We start from the raw sequence: 22,870 nt of genomic DNA on the forward strand, positions 1-22,870 counted from the left end.
GGATCTCTGTCTTTGAAGAATAACATAACAATGATATTTGCAGAAGACCATTTAATGACTGGAACATATCCAAGCTGTATATGCTTCCCCAAAGCAAAGAAGAGCTTGTTTTACACAGGAAGACATGCTGCCGAAGTAGTATCTCATCCCGATGACATTTTTTTTCCTTAGTAAAACGCATGCCCCTGTAGAAGTACATCAACAGTATAAATAATAGGAGCCCTATCCTTTGCTTCAGAACAGGCAGAGCGTTCTCCGAGATGGCAAAGCCAAACTGCAAAGAGCCCTTAAGAGGGCACATTGCTAGAGCATACCTGTGATATCCTGGGGTGAGGAAGGTACTTCAGCCTACAGTTAGGCAAGATAAGGCTGACCAAACACCCAGGAGGTTTTTTTTTAACTTAGGCTGAACCATTTATGTTACACAGAAAGCCATCGTTCCTCTACCATTTACAGAACTTGGGCATTTTGGCAAGTTCACTGATCAAAACCGAGACAAAAAACCACACAGCTCTTAGACGTTTGGGTCTAGGCATGCCTCTTGCACAACAGCACGGTTAATTGTGAGCGCAGACTCTCATATGCAAGATCATTCTGGTTGAAGTGTCTCACAAGAAATGAAACCCCTCAGATCAATGAATTGGGGTTTGCGAAGGTTTGAGAACACATTACACTGACAGTTTTAAATACAAAGAATCACTCATATTCCTCCTGCAGGAAAGGGTACGAGCAGATGCTCCCGGAGGAAAATAAAATCATGGAGGTTCTTCAGTTATGTTTTGTTGTTTTGGGATTCTTTGTGTTGTTTTTGGCAGATGGGCAAACATCTTCCTTTCATAAGGCAAGCAGAATCAGAGCAAACCTTGACAGACAGGACAGTAAGTAAAAACAGATCCAAATTAGACGTTTCCCATTCCAATTTCCTCAAGCAAACTGTCTAGGCAAGCGCGTCTGAAGAATTTCAGGACTAGTCCTACTGCTTTGGGCTAGCCAAGAAATTAAACTGCTGTATTAGCGTTACCTACTGATGCTACTAAAAGCACAGGGACACAAGTTTTTGACTCCACATAGAAAAGACAACGTCTGGAGATGAGCCCAAAGCAACAGTGTTGTTTTCCTCTGTTTCCACAGGTGATAAGGTAGAGATGCCACAGACCAGTAGTTCCACCATCAACAGCCACATCAAAGTTCAATCAGAGCATCAGCACCACGTTCCTGAAATAAGAATTGCCCAAAAACATCAGAAAGCAAGGACCAACATCAGTCAGCTTTGGTCTAGCTGGACTTGGTCTGAAGCCATGTAGACCAAGCAGTAGTCACGAAGCAAGCAAGCAGGAGATGGCTGAAGCAGCCATCCTACCTGCAGATGAGGAGCCATTGGAGGTACAAAGTGATAGGACATCTCACCAACATTACATTGTAGACAAAAAAAAACAACACCCAAACCAAAACTGCTCTTTGATGCAGTCTGCTAACTAGTTTTTGGAAACCCCAACACGGGTTAATCTTTCCCCCATGAATGAATTTACTGAAGCAGCACTCCTGAGACCACCCGCAGGTCTCAAAGACAGAACTATACTGACACATGGCAATGAAAATGCTGAGAAATCAGCTTCAGAAAAGCATCTGTGGCTCAGCAGAAGCATGCGTTAAAGGTGCTCTCTAGGTATCCAAAAGGAAATTAAGTAGCTCCAGCCTCTATGAAGGGATGGACCTCTAACTTGCCTTCTTCAAGGCCTGTCGTATGGGCCAATCTCGTACGACAGGCAAGTTTGAGTCTCTTGCAAAAGCCACACAGTATCTGGAAGGGTTTCAGACAATATTATCTTCCTTACAAAGATAATTTACCTACCATAGAAGATAAAAGCAAGAAGCTCATTCTAACACAATAAATCAAAACAGAATAAAACCAGTGACAGCTGAGACAACCATTGCCATTCACATACAAAAATATCAACAATAAATGATTTAGTACCTCAGAAGTCGTAGGCAGCTATATAATTGCACCATGCCAGTCCTCAGGAACCCAGAGCATTAGAATGTTTAGCATATTCTTGCAATCATCTACTTCCTCTTGCCCATAAAACCATGGACAAACTAATCATATTTTATAAAATCAACACTTAATTTAGGCTCCTGCTGTCTTTTGCACAGAGAACAGCACACAGGTCATTCAACTTGAAGGGGAGTCATGGAGAAGCCCTGCTGTTGCATCAGCTTACTGTACCAAAACAAAGCAGAAGCTAAGTATAAGAGAACTAAAAAAAAAAACCCCTATAGATTTCTACAGACATTCTTTTTCCCCAGAAGTCTCAAAACTCATATCACTTTTGGGGGTCCCCTGCCTTGACTTATGACTTGTTCTGAACATGCACTTCATGATCTGGAAGTTATTCCCAAGATGAACTGATCTTCCGACAATTTGCAAATAATCAAGTTCTGAGGCAGCAAGTTCAATTTCATATTTAAACAGAAACAAGTATTCAGTTTTTCACACTAAAGCTGCAAAGCGTAAGTCACACACTACAGCTTACCGCAGAAATGACTCAAACTGTACAGCTGCTGCACCAATACACCTGGTATTTATGCAGAAATAAGCTTCATCACAAAAACATCCTATCCCTTACAAAAATTACTTACAATTCATTTATCTTTGATAACATACACAAACTGGCAGCATTTTGGGCTCAGGCTTCAAGCTACATTTACACAGAAAATGGACTACAGTGGTGCTGTATATTGCAGGAGGTCAAGGGCACACATCTCCCCAAATGCCTACATCAGCACTAACACCCCCTAGCCATTTTTAGCATTGATGTCACTTTTCCAGGCTCATGGGTCATTAAAAAAGCAGGTATTAAGTAAAAAAATGTAATATTGCATTAAAAAGCACTAATGAGTTTGAACAAATATTAAACAATTGTTTTCAATTTAAAGAGACTACAAGCAGGATGCATCTGGGCCAAAATGGAGTTTACAAAAAGGCAAAAGAATCATCCCCTGTTAAAGAGGTATTTTGGAGAAGAATGACAATTCCTTCAGTGGCTGCAACTACAACGACGTGCAGCACTATGTTGTACCTACCTGTCCCTGAAGTTCCATTTCCATCGTTTAAGCTGAATGAAATAGCAAAAATAAAACTGAGTGGAAAGGTACTTTGAGAAGATTTAGTGCATTTCTAAGGACAGGGCATAGGGGGGGAAAGGAAAGGAGAGGGAATGTTTTAACACGTATTAAAAAGCAAGTTTCCCACACCCAGGAGAGAATTCCATGACCTGAGAGCTGCTGGAGAAGAACTACTGGAGATCCGGTACAAAATCCAGAGCAAAGCAATCCAAAATGTATTTTTGAGGAAAAAAAAAAAACATTACTAATATGCTGCTAGATACCAAGTTACACTTCATACCATGACCATTACACAACTGCCTCCAGCATTCACTGGTACCCGGCAGAGCCAGACTGCCTTCAGAAGAATCTCCATTGCAAGGCAAAATGTTAACAGACAAATCAGTGCTTCTACCAACTGAGCAACCCTAGAAGCAAAGCGACAGAAAAGCATCTTACTGCCTGCTGACAATTCAGCCCGACGTTTCCCTTTTCGCCCCGTACTACTTTCATCAGGCAATGCAGGGTGCGACCTTTCCGATGCAGGCCTGAGCAGTGGTGTTCGATCTCCCCTCGGCAGCTCAGGATGATTTCTGGGCTCAGTGAGAAGTCTTCCATTAGCATGCGCCGGTAATCCAACATTTCACCCTGGCACTCGCTGCTCACTTGTCGACCTGAGCCAAGAGGAGACAACGTGATTTAGTATTAATGCTTAGCAGAGCCCTTCTTGACCTACGCTACCATCACGTTGGAAGAATAGGGACGATGTCTACACCCTGGACAACACCAGATTGCAACAAGTGTGCTAAAGCAGACATGCTGGGGATTAAACCAGTTGTTACGGTAGCTCCCAGCATTTAATTGAACCTGTAAAATAGCCGGTCTATGGATTCAATACGTGGATTTGAAAAAAGGGATTCCTGAAAGCTTAGGAGAATCTTATTTGGATTTCAGATTACAGGAGATGCTTTTGAAGAAAAGCTGAAAACGCTCAGTGATCTGCAGTTCTGTGGTACAGGTCAGCTCTTCCCTGTATGCTCAAGGGCTCGTTTCTTCCCCTGTAGAAACAGAAGTCACCTCTGGTAATCTACCAGCTTGATACGTAATTGGGGGAGGAATTTGTCCAGACAGCAGTTTAAACATTTTCTGAGGAAAAAGGTTTTCTAGAGCAATAGCACATAGTTGCTCAGGAAGCCAAAACACAGAATAGAATATGTTACCAAGAGTATATACAGAGTGTCTAACAAACCGCTGCAGTTGCAGAGAATCTAACTTTAATCAATGCTTAGATCTGCTATAAGCTTTCCTACAGTCCCCATGTAGACAGTTTGCTGTTTTTTTTAATCAAAAGGAACATGCCTTTTTTGCTATGCCCTCCCCTTAGCCCCCATCACAACCTGTTCATACACGTACAACGCCCCATGCAACGGAGGTCCAATACCCCAACGGGGGCTCCCAGGCATTACAATACAGACACGTGGAGGTGCGTGGAATAATTAGTGTTCCTCCTGGGCTATGCTTCGTGCATGAGCCACACGCTGCAGAACCTGTTCCACCATGAAAGTGGGAGTTAATGAACTTCCTGAACTGTTCAGAAAACTGAACAGCAGTTTTCTGCGTGTAATTGAGGAAAGCACCTGCCCTGCTGCAGGGAGAAGGAAAAAAACCCACAAGTTTTCCACAAACAGCACGCGTCATTTCCACATCAATCAGAAGCAATGAGTTATTCAAACTCACAGATTGCTTATGGTGTTACGGCAGCCTTTCCCTCCCGTGCCAGGGGCATTGCAGCATGCAGCCCTGCTGCTGAATCAGAAACCACCCAGCCGCATGCCAAGGGGGAACCCAAACAATTCTCCAGTGCAGCTTTAGAGGATATAACATGTTGTTTTACGTGTTACGGCAATTTCACAGAGAACCTTTAGTATGGTCCTGCCGCATAGGGCCCTCTAATGCCTTTGGGACAGCCGCTGGTGTTAGGACATCTCCAGCTTACACTAACTTAAATGAACAAAAAGAATATTCTCACACTTACCTTCCTTCTATATAGGAAAAACTAGAGTTAGAGAAATTAAGGCATTTTCCTTGCAGTTCAGTAGCTTGGGTAAGAACATTACTTACAAGAGGCAGAGGACCGAGTATCCCTGGCTTTCCCCGAGTGATGATAAGCAGGTTCTCTATTCTGTGTTTTAACCCGGTAGCATATTTAATGCTCACTACATAAAGGAGTAAAAAAGCTGCTTGAATTCACAGTGAATAGAAGGATTTGCAATTACACATCATCAGTCCAAGTGGGATTTGCTATTTTGCATTTTAAACTTCTTGCCTACGCAACAGGAGTCGGCGTCAGAGGTTTACTCAGCTATTCTGACCTTCAAAACAACAGTGATGAAAGCATTATGATGAGGAAACTTGCCTCTGAACCAAGGTTTGGAAAAGGTTACTTGGAGAAGGGGACTGTAAATACATGTTGAACCTGAAGGTCCAAGAGAAACTTTCAAAATCAAGGTCCCAACAAGTCACACATCTCTTGATTGAACTCCACTTACCTCTGTGCACAGCAGACTCTAAACACATCAACAGATAGGAAAGCCTGGCTTCCCGAGACCGGGGAAGGTTCTCCACATTACAGCGGTACTTCTTCAGATCACTTTTACAGGACTTTGCCAGCGAGTAGCTGACTTTGTAGTCTTGAGCGATCAGCTTCTGGCGGGTTGTCAGCGCATCACGACACTGCAGGAGACACATTGGCATGGCTGAATGAGCTTCCGCACACTGGTAGCGGAGAGCTAGACCTGCTGCTGTTAAGTTTTCAAGTTGTGTTTCAAAAGACGACTGATGCTTTAAAATTCATGCGTTTAAGCTGGACTGCAGTTAAATTTCATTTGTCTCACAGAAACCACACAGTTAACAATGCACACCGAGGTCAACCAATCAAGGGTTTTAAAGGCAGCGGCTCTCTGCAGAGCACTTCTTAAAACTGCACATTCATCCAGCTTTTTGTGAAGAGCTACGGCTGAAAGCGTGACTCATTTTTGGTAACTAGGATCAGTTGCTGACATTTATCCCAGCTGTGGTACACACTCACCCCATGCCCTCAAGAAACAACTTTTTTCCAGACGCATTTACAAAATAGCGTGTTCTTTGGATTTGTTCTGCAACGTGCCGAACAGATGACAGCAGATAAAGCAGTCTAACTGTGGGAATTTCTAGCCATTTTCCACAACTGGTGAGCCTCACGAGGATGCACTGTGGCCAAACCCGAACCCAGCAGCTGAAAGAACAACCCTCTAAATTTCATCCAAAAACGGGCCTGTAAAAACACTGCTACGCTTTGTAGCTTTTGGTTTAAATTATATGAAAATTAAATCTGACAGCGGCAGATAATTCAGAATAGCTCAGGCAAATTTGTCCATTCTCAGGCTATTTGAAAGGAAGGAAAACTGCATGTGTAGGGTGGGGAGAAGAGGGAGCAATCTCTGCACAAGGAACAGCATAGCCCTATCGCCCTCTCCCCTTCCTTACATGAGGTTTTTGACTTTTCTCCTCCTTCTTCCCACACCTACTCCAGGACCTGGAAAGCCCTACTCCAAGATATTCCCACCCCCTCCTTCATGCTCCCATCTCTGTGCCATGATTGGGACCTTGGGACTGGACAAACTTAAAGCTCTGGACAGAGGGAGATACAGGCTCGCAGATACCTCATCCCCCAAAGCAGGGGAAGGTCGGGTACAGCCAGGGAGCCCAGCCTGGAGAGCAGTTTTGGATTACACAAAGCAAGCCACCCACTAGGCAGCTACTGTTGGCTACATGTGTGTGCAGCAGCCGATGCCATCAGCAAGGAGGGACTTTTTAGTGGGTAACAGCTTCTACAAAACTAGTGACTTTGCAGATGGTCCAACCTTGGCAGCTACAAGAGTGAGAACTAGATCTTGTGTTCCTCCTGCTCTGCAAACTGTGCCCTCAGAGCATGCACCCCTCTCTCCCTACCAAGTCATCTGCTACAGCTTTGTCTACCCTCTCAACATCTTACATTCGTATCTTAGACAGCTGATCATGGAAAAGACCCCTCAAAAACCACCACTGTCCCTGTACAACCAAAACCAGGTCAAGCAAAAATAGCAGTCCATTTCAGTAACGCGCTTGTACAAAACGAAGCTTTGTTTCAAGCCCTCAGGGATCACTCTCCGGTTTGAATTTGTTAATTGGAACCAAGCTCTCAGATAGCTAACGCATTTAAAGAAAGGGAAATGAGTCAGATCCCTCCAGGCCTCTGAATCGGGCTCCTTCAGCGGAGCTTCTCTGAGGAGGGCTTTACAGATATCCATCTTCGTATGCTTTCAGACAGATGATACAATTCCACATAATCCCAAACAGTATGATGCTGCTTCTGAAATCACCAAAAGCATTGCTGCCTTCCCAAAACACCTACACCAATACAAACTCTTTTCAGGACTGGCTTTCCAGAACAACTTTGCTGTTGTTGTTGTTGAAAACCACATCTTCAGGAAAAACATACGGAAAACTTCAGTAACTGAACTGTGCATCTTTCCCACAGAATTTGCTGCTTCATAGTCTGACACTCATACCCTTGAAAACAGAAGTGAAACACACGCAGCTTCCTGTGCTGAGGCATTTGGGCCTTTTGTTTCTAATCTGTACGTTATGACAGCATTTATCCAAGGCTTACCCCAGCACGGTGCGACTTCTACTTTAAACACTCAATCACAGTGCTACCACTTGAGCTCCATGTCTACCTTCCCAAATTACCCACCCAAAAGCTTTGATTTATTTAAATCCTTAACTTTAAAGGCTGTAACCTGAGTACAATTAATTCAAGCCATCAGCACGTAGCTGGAAACACAAACATATCAAAGTAAAAGCATCTGTTAAAGCAGTCTGTTATCTGACCACACAGATGATGGATTTTCCTCAACACTGGAAAAGAATAACGTAGCCTGGACTGATGAATGATCTGATGATTTCTGCATTAAGGATTTGTCTCACTAAGACAGATACCTACCTTTTCACTCATTGATTCTTCAAACTTGTGATTAAAGAGGCACTTGTAGACTCGGCCTTCCCCAGCCTGAGTCTGTGAAACAGAACAGTAACATTTACCATTAAAGATAAGACTTGCAAAGCTTAACGAGCAGGATAAATTACACCTAAAGAGATTTATTTTTTAAACTTTAAATATTAACTTTAATGTATTAATATATTTCTAATGACAGTGAGAGCTTCTATACTATAAAAACATTTTAAATTTTATTGCATTAAAAAGAGATCCGGTCCTGTTCGTCACCCTCATAGCGAGAAGATGCTCAGCTGATACAAGCTAACTCAGACTGAACAATGCAGCTTTCCAGCTCATGGCTCCAGGGATATGGAGTGCTGCGAGTAGAGTCAGACCAGGCTTACCTTGTGCAACAGCTTACCACTGCAGAAGGGAGCAGTCACTTACCTTTGCTACCTCCTCCCCATTCGAGTCGTTCCACTCCCTGTCACAGCAGCTCTGATGCCCATTAAACCATTTATGCCAATTCAGTTCATTAGCCCACGGGAAATAATGCTTGTTTATTTGGGTGAGTGAATTTAATGCCAGATTTATTGCAAAACGACAGCTACAAGGTGTCTGTTTTCAGTAGTACACGATCTCACTCAGGGTCCACTCTACCGTTCCGTTCCTTTTTCCAATGGGGTTTTGGGTTTTTTAATGGATTACTGCAGAAGAGAAGGCAAGAGGAGACTACTCACGTTTTCACAAAATCGTTCTCTATCATCTCGACATGCAAAGTAGAGATGCCGGTCCAAGTGGAAGTCATCCGAAGAGAGTTCAGCTACACGAAGAATTGCTTTCTTACACTGATCAGAAACCTGAATTCGAGGATCAGTCTCCTCCGCCTCTTTTACCAGGCCTTTTTCCAGGCATGCCACCACCTCTCCTTGTGAGTGGGCATCCTATGAGAAGAACAAGACAACATCTGTAACCAGGCACTTACATGATCAAGTCATCTGTGATTCTGGATAAGCACCACATAAATTAAGCAAACAAACAGTCTACATATAGACTTCCAAAAGTCCAGCCTAAACTGCATTTACATTCAGAGGAGGCAACAGTTAATATCTGTACTATCCACACACTTTATACACCACCACCCTGCTGATGGTCACCATGAAATCCCCCCTCCAATGCTCTGGGTTTGTTTTCATGTGACTTAATGAGATTATCACTACTTAGTCACACTGCTCAGAGCAGTTTACCAAAACGGCCAAATTATCTTTAATCTGACATAGCTCTCTTTGCACCATGGCAACAGCAAGCAACAGTATCACATTAAGAACGTACTTGGAGGAGAGGAAAAAAAAAAATCATAGTTCCTCCACGCTGAGACAAGCCTTCAGTTTGGGTAGTGATAATTAGTGATGCTAAAAAGGCCACAAAGGAGCTTTGACCAATGTAGGCTTCTCAATGCTAATTCCTCCATTAAGAGAATAAAAAAAAATTCGAATCATTCAAAAGTAGATGAAGTCTCAGACAATACAGTTCTGGCCCAATACTGTACGCCACATCCACTGTCCTGCAAACCTGAAGACAACTTTGGACTATGACCAGCGACTGCCAATAAATGTAGAGAGCTTGTGCTTTCTATGAAAGCGCGGAAGAGGCAGGGCGAAGCTGATCAAAGCTCCATTTAGTCTCCTACATCCTTTTCACGTGTTTAGAAAGGGAACCGTACCCCCTCTATACCTCTGTAGGAGGCGTGACTCCTCTAATAAACAAGAACTCTTCTGGAACAGTTCTCTCAAGGCTTCTGCAAGTTCTTCCCGTGAAGACCACCTTAATTTATGCTGCTCTGCTGTGAGAGGATATCGCTGCTAAACTTGTATCAGACTATCTGGAGTATACAACAAGGCACGCATATTTGCATACATCTGAGTCACTCAACCTGGCATTTGCAGTAATCATTTAGGAGCTATCCCTTCTGCTCACTCCGTCAAGTAGATTCATCCATTACTGTTGCAGCAGCATGAGTAAGAGAGCAGTCTCCCTAAAACGCGACCATGACTATTCAAAGCCATGCAACTCTTCCAAATCTTTTTTGTTCTGACACGTCTCCTCAGGCGGGCAGCCTTTGATTCCTGTTTTAACTCTGCTACACTTGGAGCACAAGCAGAATTGGCCGATTACAAAGTTGTAAACACAACCCAGAAGTATAATCAGTTTAAAAGGGCTAAAAGTAGTTTTCCCCTTAAAAAAAAGGCAAAAACCCCAAAACCCACACACCCCAAAACTCCTTATTTTGGTTTGCTCTTTTCTTTGAGTGGGAACTGGCCAACTCCACACGCTGGCCAGATACCAGCATCTGTGAAGAAATATAATTACGTATCAACAGTCCCTTTAGGACTGAATCCAAAAGGGATCTGAGGAATACTAGTTAGCAGTATGTTCACCATATTACTTAAAATTGACATTTATCCATAACCACGCCAAACACAAACACTGTTCCGCGAATCCTTGTGGTCAGTCATAGGTAGTAATTACAACTGAGGAGCTGGCAAGCATAAATGATTGAAAACAACCATTTCAAGCTCCTCTGGCAGTTTTTTTCTCCAGCCTAGGTGAGGTTGCAGCTGGGAGGCAAGGCAGACCAAGATTACTCTCACACACCTGCAGCCTCCCCTTGCAAGCCAGCAAGGAGGGCACAAAGCAAGCTTTTCCTGCTAGGAAAATCAGAAGATTCCTGGTTTCTTGCAGCCTGGGTCTAGACTCCTGGTCAGAGTCATACTAGATATGAAAGTAAACCTATTTTTAATAGTCTAGTGAAAGCGGATTTCCATATGCTGGATGCTGAATGTTTACTGTTGCATTTCAGGGACACAACATGAAATGACTAATTTATTGCATTACTTTGCAAATAGAGTTTTTCCATTTGGGTAGATCATCCTGCAGTGCTGGCTCCTCTGCTGCTGTGTATTAGAGCAATTTTAAAACATGTCAGACAACAGAAATAGAAACACACACAAGTCAACACAGCTTGGCTCCTGAAAGATGCAGTCCTGCCCTTTCCTCCTGCCTCCAAGCATTTACATGCCCTCTTGTGGTGCCATTAGTGTTCCTGTGCCCACCTGACACTGTTTGGGAGATTTACTGACCTAATCTGGGGTTCATTTTCAGGCAGATCAGGTCCCTGAGTGCTACTGCTAACTAGTTAAGACAGCTTAAGGAGGTCCTAACTCTTTGTTTCTTCAGAAGTGCATGAAGGCAGCCACGCTACTGGCCAAACAGAGTATAGATGGCACTTTACGAATGTGGTTTAGAGAAATATCACATCAAGCTTTAATTATAGGCTAACACCTACTGTATATAAGATTGTACAATCTCTTATTGCAGGCTAGAGGGGAAAAGAAACACGTACAGCTGCACTCAACCGTCATCTTCTAAAGCAGCTGGCAACCAAAAGTTTGACAGGCTCATCCTAAGGATGGCAGGACAGCTCTGACATTTGCGGTACCTGCATCATTTCGCAGCTCTACACCACACAGAGCTGCCTGTTCCCACCTGCACTCCACGTGCCACCAGTCCTGCGGGGCCAGCTCAGCTTCGGAGGCACCAAAGCCGAGGGTTGGCATCCCACGGCGTGAGCTCTCAGGGTCCTGCTCCAGCACCGGCTGCCTGGTGCGTACAAGGGTATAAACGCCTGCTGCGGCTCTGCTGTGGAATGAATCCCAACAAAGCTTTTCCTCTACCCAGCACCCTGTTGTTGGAAAACCTCCACCTTAGAGTTGAAGACCTTTAAGTTCACTCCACAATCAGGACTCCCCAAAATTGCTGCAGGGGCTGACAAGAGTCTAGGCCTCATTTCTCCAGTGCAACATATTGAAATACAAGAGATTAAATCTAAAAACCACACGTTTCTTGGAATTGTTGCCTCACCACCACTATCAATCTTAAATGGAGAATTTTAACTGAAAGTTGCAAAGATCTGTTAAACATACTAGATAATTACCTAGTCTGGAGTGCCTTGAAACTCTTGGTAGTTTTATGAAAGGATACATTTAGATCCACAAAGGATACAAGCAGCTTTCCAATACTGTCATACGGCACTTTGAGCCACAGAGCAATGGAACTAAGTTCTAAATGTGCCCAAGCAAATCCCCTTCAGCACAACGCTTTGGGAGATTTTAATTGCTATGAGCAAAATTCAAACTCCAGGCACATGGCTTTAGGCCAAGACAGAATTTTAAAAACCTTGTTCTTACTTTCATTTTCCATCAGAGATCCCCCCCGCCCCAGGTATAGTTCAGGCTTTGCAGTTCTTGTTTATTTTTTTGTCATTTTCAGAAGCTCCCCCGGAAAAGACTTTATTCTGTCTGAAACCTGACATGCCTCGAGCTCATGACTGTTCTAGATGCAGACTTGCAGAGAGAAGCTAGAAAAGCGATCAGAAAAGAGTCAAGAGTAGAAAGGAGCAGCAGGCAGGAGGGTAAAACATAACCTGCCTTACCAGCACAGCACCTTGCACTGAACGGCCGTGCTGACTTGCTGGAACCAGAGCAGTCAGGCTATGAAAAACCACCCAGCAGATCTATCGCGAGTTCCAGTTTGGCACTCCACCTGGCTAACCTGGACACCAGGGTTACGAGGATGGCTCTTAGATTAGCTAATTCCCAGTACTTCAGCTGATAGTACACTGCTATAATACTACATTAAGTAAACAAAAACTGAGCTGAATGTTATCTCTTCCCATTTAGACTTATTTCCCCTCTGTGTCCAGTACTTCTATGAAATATAGTGAGAACAACTGTACTCGAAGCACTTAGGGGTGAAAAAAGCAAGAAAACAATGGTCTCCTAATGTGTCTTTTTTTAGGAATCTGAAAAATACTATTATCTGGTAAAGTACTACAACAGATGTGCAACTGACACTTACGTAGCCTTCATTATGGCAAATAATCAGCTCTAGTTTGGACAGCGTGGCTAAATCAAGCACCCAGGCAACTATACACTACCCACTAGTTCGATACAATCCTGGACATTACCGGGATCGGGAAAGCAGCTCATTCTGATAGGCAGCCCAATAAGAAAAGCTCTGTTGCAATTACCAATTTCAATTTCAAATTAGACCCCCATTGCATGAAGACAACGAAAGCTTTAAATACCAGGCGACCAAATTCACTATAAAGCACAACAGCCAACTGGAAAGGTGACTGAAACTACTATTAAATATTTCTCCATTAACCAGAAGAAAAACAAACAAACCCCAACTCCACAACACAGGCATATTACAAAACTTAGGCTATAGATGTGTCATTAGAAAGCATTTTCTGCTATATACAGCAAAATGAAGTCTACAGTCAGATCAAGACTTCTAAGCTGAACGTTATTGCTCTTAAAGAGCGGAAAACCAACAAGAAACATGGAAAAGCAAGCACTGGAAACACCACATCAGAAGCAACAAACCCAGCAGGAGCAGAATTCAATTAGAAAGTAGAAAGCAAGCTAAAACAAAAAAAAAGTACAGAAAAGGAAAATGGTTAGCTAGCAGAGGGGCTTCAAGAGGCAGTGTAATTCCAGAATACCTACTGAAGTGCCTTTTACAGTTAAAAATGCCAGTTTATCCCAGTTACTACGATGAAGCTATCATACTGCAATCTGCTAGCCGCCTGATGTGGATGGAGTTAGTGGTCTAGCAGTGCTTATTTCCATAAAAAAAGAGAAAGATGAATCTCTTCCCTCATCTTCCTCCTCAGGTGTCCAGGTCCTATTTATTAAATTCACCGTTACATTCAGTCACACAAAAGGGTAATGACTGTTTCTCTACAGGCAACTCTCAGAAGCTACAGCGTGGAAATAAAACCTGAACCAGCATCTGATGGGAGCAAATTAGATGAGGTTTTTCCAAAGCAGAAAAGGGATAGAACAGAACACCAACAAAAGAAATGCTTGCATAGCCATTTATAGCTGTTTCCATAGCAGTATAAAATACTTCAGTTGCTCTAAGTGCCAAGGATGACAGCATAACAAAAGACTTCATAGGACAGGCTGCGACGCTTCCACAAACCAAGGCAAAACGTTCTGGGTTGGGTACCAAGAAAGTGAGGAATATGCATAAACCGCACTAACCCCCATAGAAGTTTGGTTAGCGACTCGCTTTGCTATCCCACAGAAACTGGGTGACCCAAAGTTTGCATTCGTTTCCCCCTCCCAGATGCCTTGCGACCTTAGCTACCCCGGCCATCCTCACCCATCTTAACTTCTGCGACCAAGACGGTGGGTTACACACAGTTATGCACACTAGCCCGCCAGCATTGGTTTCACTTCTACTACGCGAGATTTGGCTTATGCTCACGAAATCCACTCTACTGTACCCTTCAGTGCTACCCTAAGTACTTCAATTTATTTTAATTTGGTCAAGCCACAGGTAATACGCAGACCTGACACCCAGGACTCCGTATTACACTTCTGATTCTATACTGATTGTTAAAAGCAATTTCTCATTTCATGAGGTCCTTCAGCCCAGTATTAAAAGACAGCCTTTAGTTTATAGAGGAAAGCAAGTTACTCAGCTGCTACCAGTCTGAACCTGTGGAGCCTGCAAGTTCCTCCCACTTCTATGGTTGCTTTTGTTCTTGAAAGCAAGTCCGTATTTTTGTGCTTTCTGTTGTTCACCTAAAGTCTTCTGGAATACACTAGCACTTCAATTTACCACACTATAGATGTGAAGCTGCTTACAGCAGCGAACATCTCAAACAGCTAGGAAAACTTTTTTTTTTAACCAGAAAAGTATATTTTTTGTTATATACCTCCTCATTAATAGCTGATTTAATAGACTAATTCTTAAAAGCGTAACAGCTATAATTTAAAAAGCACTGTAAAAAGTTGATAGGCTAATTTTAACTTTATCCCTAAAAATAAAAACTTACCATAAAAGAAGCCACTCATTCCTGCAGCACTACATAACTGCTGCCTGCATTAGCTATGCTGAAGTAGACAGGGAAAGACAGTGCCTTGAAAATAACCCCACATCTAGTCACCACAAACTGTTCTTTGCATCAACCTCTACTGAAGTCTCATATGGCAAAAGAACATCTATTCAGTAAAACCACCGCAGTACTAGTAAGTCTGTACTACTAAAATGTGACACGAGGTACTACGTGCCCTTCAATCGTTTTCGGGTGGGCAGGGGAAAGTGGAAGCTAACCGATAAAAGCTCTTGATCCAGTCTATCAACTACAGCCTGAGAAAGCAGAAAGGGTTACAGCACAGGCCACATCACCTTGATAGCCCTCCTGCACCAGACCCGACCAGACTGTGAAATAAGCCTAGCAATAGGTCTGCTTAAATCTATTGTTTGGATTAATCGTATCAAGTCAAGCCTGACAGAGCGTGATCAAAAAGACAACTACCTACCAGATCACCTGTAGCGCGGTAAGGAAAGACAAATGAAAGTCATCTCTGAATGGCAGTCCCTCAGGGGAACGAATGCGTATTTATTAAAAGGGAACTATGCAGAATCGGGACATCACCCTTTTCAGACAGATGAGATATGCCATCTATTTTCTCAGTTGCAAGACAGACCATACTACCCCTGCAGAGTCTCCACATACGTTTCCTTAAGTGAATGACTTTTACAAGCCTATTGACAATCTACATGTTCTCTGAATACCTTTTCTCCAGGTCGAATGCTGCCACATTTCAGGAGATTGATGTCAGCCTTGCAGTCATCCATGAAGCCGCAGATCAACCGATAATCGCTGAAGATAATGGCTGTCATTTTAGTGATGTACTGATGACACTGGTACTCAGTGATGTTGCCTCTGTGATCCACCAAACATGACACCAAGAAGCCTTTACCAACTGGTTCATCTGCACAGTCCTTGATCTGTTTAAAAAAAAAAAAGAATAAAAATACACTGGCTGCAGCTACTGAATTTAACCTTTTTTTAAAAAAAACTCCTCAGAAACTTGCATCTCTAGCTTCAAAATCTGGTGGTAAAGAAAGCCTCTAGGCTTTAGTTTGATTTTCAGTAAGTCAGAATACTTGAAAATATTTCAAAAATGAGAAATACCTCATGCATGCCAGTATCTGAAGAAAGCAAACGCAGCGACCTTGAGGATTATAAACCCTCTTGCTCAATAATCATCTTTCATAATAATCACATTGAACCCCTGCAATCAAGTGGATTTGTAGGAAAAATGCTAGTTTGACAAACCTTTATTTAGAAAGCTGAGCATATTACAACATCACTAAATCATACTTGGACCCCCCCATTAGCCACCTGACCTCATACAATATAACATTTTGGCGAGAAGTGAGACTGATTCAAGAGTCAACACAATATTTATTGAACTGTTTATAACTTGCTCGAAGCTGAAAATTACTATAAAGGAAAATCCTCATCAAATCCATTTTTATCAGGCTTTTATAGGAACTGATTGTTGGTACTAAACTGTTTTACTCAGTGGTCTAAAAAAAAAAAAAAGAAAATCACGGCTAACAGAAGCTGAAAGCAATGCAGGGATTGGAAAAGCAGTGTACATGAACAGACAGGTCCCCAGTATAAATCACAGCCCGCACTGCTCAGGGAAGCAGGCAGTAAGGCCAAAAACGTCACCTTTGGAAGTAAAAGATGCAGGCAGTTTTGACAGCGTCTTTCCAAAGGAAGTGGAAAACATGGTTACGTATTAGTTAAGGACGCTCCCCAAGGAATCTTGCGACAGCAGCAGTGCAATGCCTTGCTCCAAGGAGTACTGAGATTACACAGATGCTTTTTAACCCTGGAAAGCCCGTGTTGAAAGACTTGCCCAGTTCTGGTGTCCCCTGTTGTGCTGGTTTTGGCTGGGGTAGAGTTATTTTTCTTCACAGTAGCTAGTATGGGGCTGTGTTTTGGATTGGTGCTGGAAACAGTGTTGATAACACAGGGATGTTTTCGTTACTGCTGAGCAGTGCTGACACAAAGTCAAGGCCTTTTCTGCCTCTCACCCCACCCCACCAGCGAGTAGGCTGGGGGTGCACAAGGAGTTGGGAGGGGACACAGCCAGGACAGCTGACCCCAACTGACCAAAGGGATATCCCACACCATATGGCGTCATCCTCAACACAAAGCTGGGGGGAAGAAGGAGGAAGGGGGGGACGTTCAGAGTGATGGCGTTTGTTTTCCCAAGTCACCGTTAGGCGTGATGGAGCCCTGCTTTCCTGGAGATGGCTGAACACCTGCCTGCCGAGGGGAAGGAGTGAATTAATTCCTTGTTTTGCTTTGCTTGTGCGCGCGGCTTTTGCTTTGCCTATTAAACTGTCTTTATCTCAACCCACGAGTTTTCTCACTTCTACCCTTCTGATTCTCTCCCCCACCGACCGGGGAGGGAGTGAGCGAGCGGCTGTGTGGGCTTAGTTGCCGACTGGGGTTAAACCACGACACCTGTTCATGAGTATGCTGAAAACTGCAGCCATAATGACGCAGAAAGCATGCTCGACAGCCAGACACTAAAGTTCAATGGTGACAGTTTTTCAAGCAATAGATACATGGGTTGACTTGATTACATCAAAGATTTGTTCCCGTACAAATACTGAAGGGCTCATCAATCTAAAGGGAGATCCATGGCAATCAATAATCCAGGCGGGTTCAGATACCAAGCAAGGGCACCGCTAAGGGAACAGGCAGGGAACCATTTTATCAGTTCTCAGATACCAAGTTGGAATCTTTATACTGGAAATTTTAAAAAATGGAGAGCCATCTCTAGAAAGATATATTCTAATTCAAACAAGAATTAACTCAGGGCATCCTGTGACAGACTCATACAGGTCAGACTAGCTGAATAAAACAGATCTCTCTCTGTCTCAGCTTGAGGCCGTTACTTTCTATATAACAAATAAAACATGCAACTTTTTAAACACCATTATTTGAAGGCAGATGTAGGCTGCTAGAACATTTTGTATTTAATCTATATAACTATTAGAAAAACATAGTTACTAAGGTCAATGTAATTGTTATAGATAAGGCATGAAATACATTTTGAAGTGAAAACACGTATGATTCATTGCAGGGTGAAAGGGAGAGAGTTGAGCAAGCTTTCTCCGAGAAAGCTGCATCTTCGGTTTGGCCCTACTTCAGCTCAAGTACCGCAAGCCAAACCAGCACACAACAGCAACATGTTGTTTTTGGAAGAGCCTGGCTTTGGAAACAGCTCCAGAGCTCCACGGCCCGAGCCAGCAAACTGTGTAAAAGACCAAGCAATCATGTTATTGCCTGGCCACTTCTGAAACAACCACCATTATTTGGTAGCCAACTATAATTCTAGATTAGAATTATTGCCAGAACTTATAAAAATCGCAACAGTTGAGAAAAAAGTTGATATTTAAATCTATATTTAGCTGATAAAATTAAAGGTGGACTTTTCAGAATGTACCCGGTTGGGACAGTCACCAATTCCCAAATGACTTTCACTAGAAATTACTCTTTTAGTTGTATTTTCTTCTTAATACAAAGCAATACTTAAAATCAGAGCTCAGTCACCAGCAAGAACACACCTCCCTGTTAATGTGAATTAAAGAAAAATATTAATAGGCTAATACTGTATGTTAGCAGTATATTCCCCACCATATACATCAGTTTTAGTGTTTTAGAAATACTTTTAAAAATTAGTGGAATAGTTTATGCACCTGCCTCAGCATTAAGTATCAGAAGATCAAACACTTGAGATTATTGTTACTTATGCAACTTTTTTTTTCTTTCAATAAAAACCACTCACCAAATGGCAAAATACCAGTAGTTCATGCTGTCATTCACCACAATTGTAAGAGGAACACTGGTGGTTAATGTACAGCTAAAATGCTATGCTCTTCCCACTGCTTTTAGACATCATATCCCAGATTTAGAAGGCATCATTTACAATAATGCCAGACTGTCACTGTACAAAAGTGGTAATTAAACAGACTGTTAAAAGAGCATTTTTAAGGATGCCTTGGTTGTAAAAATTCTGCAGCAGCTATATGACATAAAACAGAAAAATATAATCTTCCCTATGATTGCAAAAAGTGAGATTTGACAGATTTTGCAGTGTTTGCTTTTGGGAATTACTGAACTCCAAACACAACGTAACCCTTTGATGCAAGCTGTTTTCCTTCCACTGTTTAATATTCTAGCCTTCTTGTATTAACTATTTTCTTGATCCCTCCTTACATTAAATAACGGTTTCCCACTAATGCTATTCCTACCGTAACTCAGCTGGTGCTGAGAAGGGGAAGCAGAACCCTAGCAGGCCATGACGAAAAAAGCAATTGAGTACCCCTCAACTACACTACTAATTCCCAAACTTCTGGAGCCAGGCTGCTGTTGACACCCTCAATTTCTCAGATCTTTGTGTGTTCCTCTCAAATGAAAACTTTGTAAAGAACGGGGAACCACATAGGTGGTTCCATCAAAGCCTGAGGACTTGGGGAACCACTCATCTTAAACCTGCTCTGAGCACTGACATACTCCTCTTGTCTAATACGCAAGTCTGCACCACTGGAAGCTAGACCTATGGAAAATAAACTGCCAACACAAACTGGGGTTGGAGAGACAATCTGCTATTCACGCAACTGATTGTCTTTCAAGAAAATCTACTTTAAAAGCCACAAAGGGGCCATCATCTACAGCAAACTGAATTTTTTTTTAAAGAGCAAGTTTAGGGGTAGGTGAAGTTATTCTGGTGGATATACAAATAATGTTTTTCAGAGCATGGTTTAATGACTGAATTAAGTCAGCTGAAGCCTGTACCACTGAAGAGCCTTGGTTCCACTGCTTCCCCTGAAGTCTAGCTGAAAACTACCCCAACCAAAGGGGAAAAGCCTCAGCTCAGTCAGCTCCTGCGTGGCTGAGCACACAGCCTCAAGAGCTCTAGCATGAACACAAGGAAAGAAATGATTAATCAAGTAATCTTTGAAGCTGGACCGAGGTGTGTTGATGCTTGAGATACAGAAAACTAACTCCTAGTGCAACCTAAAAAGAGGAAGTGCCTAACAGAGAGTCCTTGGAGTAATTAAACTTTGAGCCTTGAAGAAAAAAACGTTGATTCATCATTTGAGCTCTACATGCTTATCCTCTCTGCTAGCCAAGACACAATCCAAAACCAGCCTTATGGTTATGGTTCCACTACATTCAGTGGAACCCCTGCTGCACCAACACTGCTACAATTGTCCAACACTCGATAAAGAGGGGACAAACCCAATCCACAACAGATTTCTGACAAAAGGTCAGGTAAGACCTAATGAGTTGCTAGTTTATAATTTCTTTCCCCCGCCCCTTTGCCTGGCACCACTAAGGTAACTGGTTTTTTTCCGCAAGGAGATCGAATTAATTACACCCAGTAATTTGGCATATAAGACTAGAGCTTCCCCAAACCCAAAACATTATTCACACACTAATTCACTACCACAAAGAAATGAAAAAACCTTAGTGCCACAACAGCACCCATGTCTTTCTTCTGACTTACCTCTGCAATAGTGGACTTGCAGACTTCTCTGGCCACGGATTCAAACTTCGGATCTGTAGTCAGGTTCAGCTTGTAGTTCCACAAGAGCTATAGAGAAAGCATTTATATAAAGGGGGTTTAAGAGTTTCCCATGGAGAATGACAAATATTTTGCTTCAGACAAGAATGAAACATCATTTATTCCCAATCTGTATCGTCATCCTTCTACAGTGCAACAATCAATGCAAAGTCTCCTTGACGACAATTTTGTCCCTTCATTTCCGCAATAATTTTCTCATCTTGAACAAATTCAGACTGTTAAAAATCTCTCCACAAGGTCATGAGCTGACTCATTAAAAGGAAATATATCTAATGAAGACAATTTCAAAATTGAAAGGATAAAGCAATGAAAGCTGTAACTTGCTACCTGCTCCATATTCAGCAATGTCTTTAGCCCACCACACCCTTCTGTGCCATGGCTCGTCTGCCTGATGCAAATGACCTACCAAAAATGAAGTCCTCAATATGAGCAGATTTCATGCTGAAAACCTAATAAAAGCCTAGCACAAAAGGAAGGAGGACAATACAGCTGGTCCCTTATTCACCTCCTTCTGTGAGGGGCTGCGAACAGACAACTTTTTGGATGCAGATGTATTTCAAATCTATAGGAGGTTCTCTCTCTTGCGAAGCACAATGATACATTAGAGGTTAGACTGCAAGACGCCTCAGTAAGGACGCCTGTTCTTCTAAGAGCCAGAGCGGAACTCATGTAGGAGCCTAGATGCATTTGGTCGTTGTGCAAGAATCGATCCTAGGTAAGTCACACTCTGCAGATGTATACACATCCCAGATGTCCTCCTGGGGCACCATGAAGTAAAAATGCAGGGTAAGATAGCAAAACCTCAGCAAACTAACAGCTGAGATGTTGCCCGAGAAAACCTCTATTAGCTCATCTGTTTTTCTCTAGGAACTTGAGTTGCATTTAAACACTTTTCATTAACATAAAGATTAAATAGTTTTAAAAATTCATTTCAAATACTCTGCCTTTGTGACAAAATCAACTTAACACCAAAAAGATAAACAGTTTGGTCAAACTTTACCTTGAAGTTTCAATTGTACACAAAACACTAAGAAAACACAACAACATGCTTGTACACAAGGAAAGCAGTTTTACATCATCTCCAAGAGGGCGGAAGCACGCAGAGAGAACTAAAAATGGAATCAGCACAGCTGCACTGTCTTCCACACCTCGTATCATGGAGTTGTGAAAATTTAAAAAAAGGAGATGATGGGATCCTAGGGTATTTCAGAGGGAGTAAGAAGTTGTAAATCTACAGGTTTAATAGATAAAAGTGAACGAAGAGGGAACCTGTCCTCGCAAAGAGTGCTGTAGACCTCTCCCAGCCAGGATCGGAAGGACAAGAATGAGGACCAACACCACAAGGATACACTTCTGCATTTGTAATCTCAAACTTTGGAGAGTCTCAAAATGAAATGCTCTCCAAAGGAACCTTCCCACAGACAGAAGGAAGGTTAAACTTGCAGCTTAAAAAAACAGATTTTAGCGCTAGGCAGTATTTTCCCAGGAGACAATCAGCAGTTGTACTACCAAAGACTGCAGAGAGGGGCAAAGAAAACATTTTCTTTTTCGCCAGTATTGGGACCGGCACTGTTTAACATCTTTGTCAGTGACATGGACAGTGGGATCAAGCGCAACCGCAGCAAGTTTGCCAGCGACACCAAGCTGTGTGGTGCAGTCGACACACTGGAGGGAAGGGATGCCATCCAAGGGGACCTGGACAGGCTTGAGAGGTGGGCCCGTGTGAACCTCATGAAGTTCAACAAGGCGAAGCGCAAGGTCCTGCACATGGGTTGTGGCAATCCCAACCACAAATCCCAAGCTGGGCAGAGGATGGGTTGAGAGCAGCCCTGAGGAGAAGGACTTGGGGGTGTCGGTTGATGAGAAGCTCAACATAACCCGGCAATGTGCGCTTACAGTCCAGAAAGCCAACTGTAACCTGGGCTGCATCAAAAGATGCGTGACCAGCAGGTCGAGGGAGGTGATTTTCCCCCTCTACTCCACTCTCGTGAGACCCCACCTGGAGTAAGTACTGCGTCCAGCTCTGGGGCCTCCAACACATAAGGACTTGGACCTGTTGGAGAGAGTCCAGAGGAGGGTCACAAAGATGATCAGCGGGCTGGAGCACCTCTCCTATGAAGGCAGACTGAGAGAGTTGGGGTTGGTCAGCCTGGAGAAGAGAAGGCTCCGGGGAGACCTTATAGCAGCCTTCCAGTACCTGAAGGGGGCC

General features: G+C 42.9%; 1 protein-coding gene across 1 annotated transcript in view; it reads right to left on the bottom strand.

Annotated features, from left to right (window-relative positions):
- GLG1 (golgi glycoprotein 1) overlaps positions 1-22,870 on the bottom strand; it is a 66,777-nt gene that overhangs the window by 20,082 nt on the left and 23,825 nt on the right. Inside the window, exons 3-8 of the mRNA XM_009325364.1 lie at positions 20,584-20,670; positions 15,776-15,991; positions 8,863-9,066; positions 8,129-8,200; positions 5,655-5,838; positions 3,565-3,779 (exon numbers count right to left, since the gene is read on the bottom strand). Of these exons, the coding sequence (XP_009323639.1) occupies positions 3,565-3,779; positions 5,655-5,838; positions 8,129-8,200; positions 8,863-9,066; positions 15,776-15,991; positions 20,584-20,670 (978 nt within the window). The remainder of the gene's footprint in view (positions 1-3,564; positions 3,780-5,654; positions 5,839-8,128; positions 8,201-8,862; positions 9,067-15,775; positions 15,992-20,583; positions 20,671-22,870) is intronic.

Source organism: Pygoscelis adeliae, unplaced genomic scaffold (assembly GCF_000699105.1).
Source record: "Pygoscelis adeliae isolate BGI_AS28 unplaced genomic scaffold, ASM69910v1 Scaffold326, whole genome shotgun sequence".
In the NCBI taxonomy this organism is placed as follows: Eukaryota; Metazoa; Chordata; class Aves; order Sphenisciformes; family Spheniscidae; genus Pygoscelis; species Pygoscelis adeliae.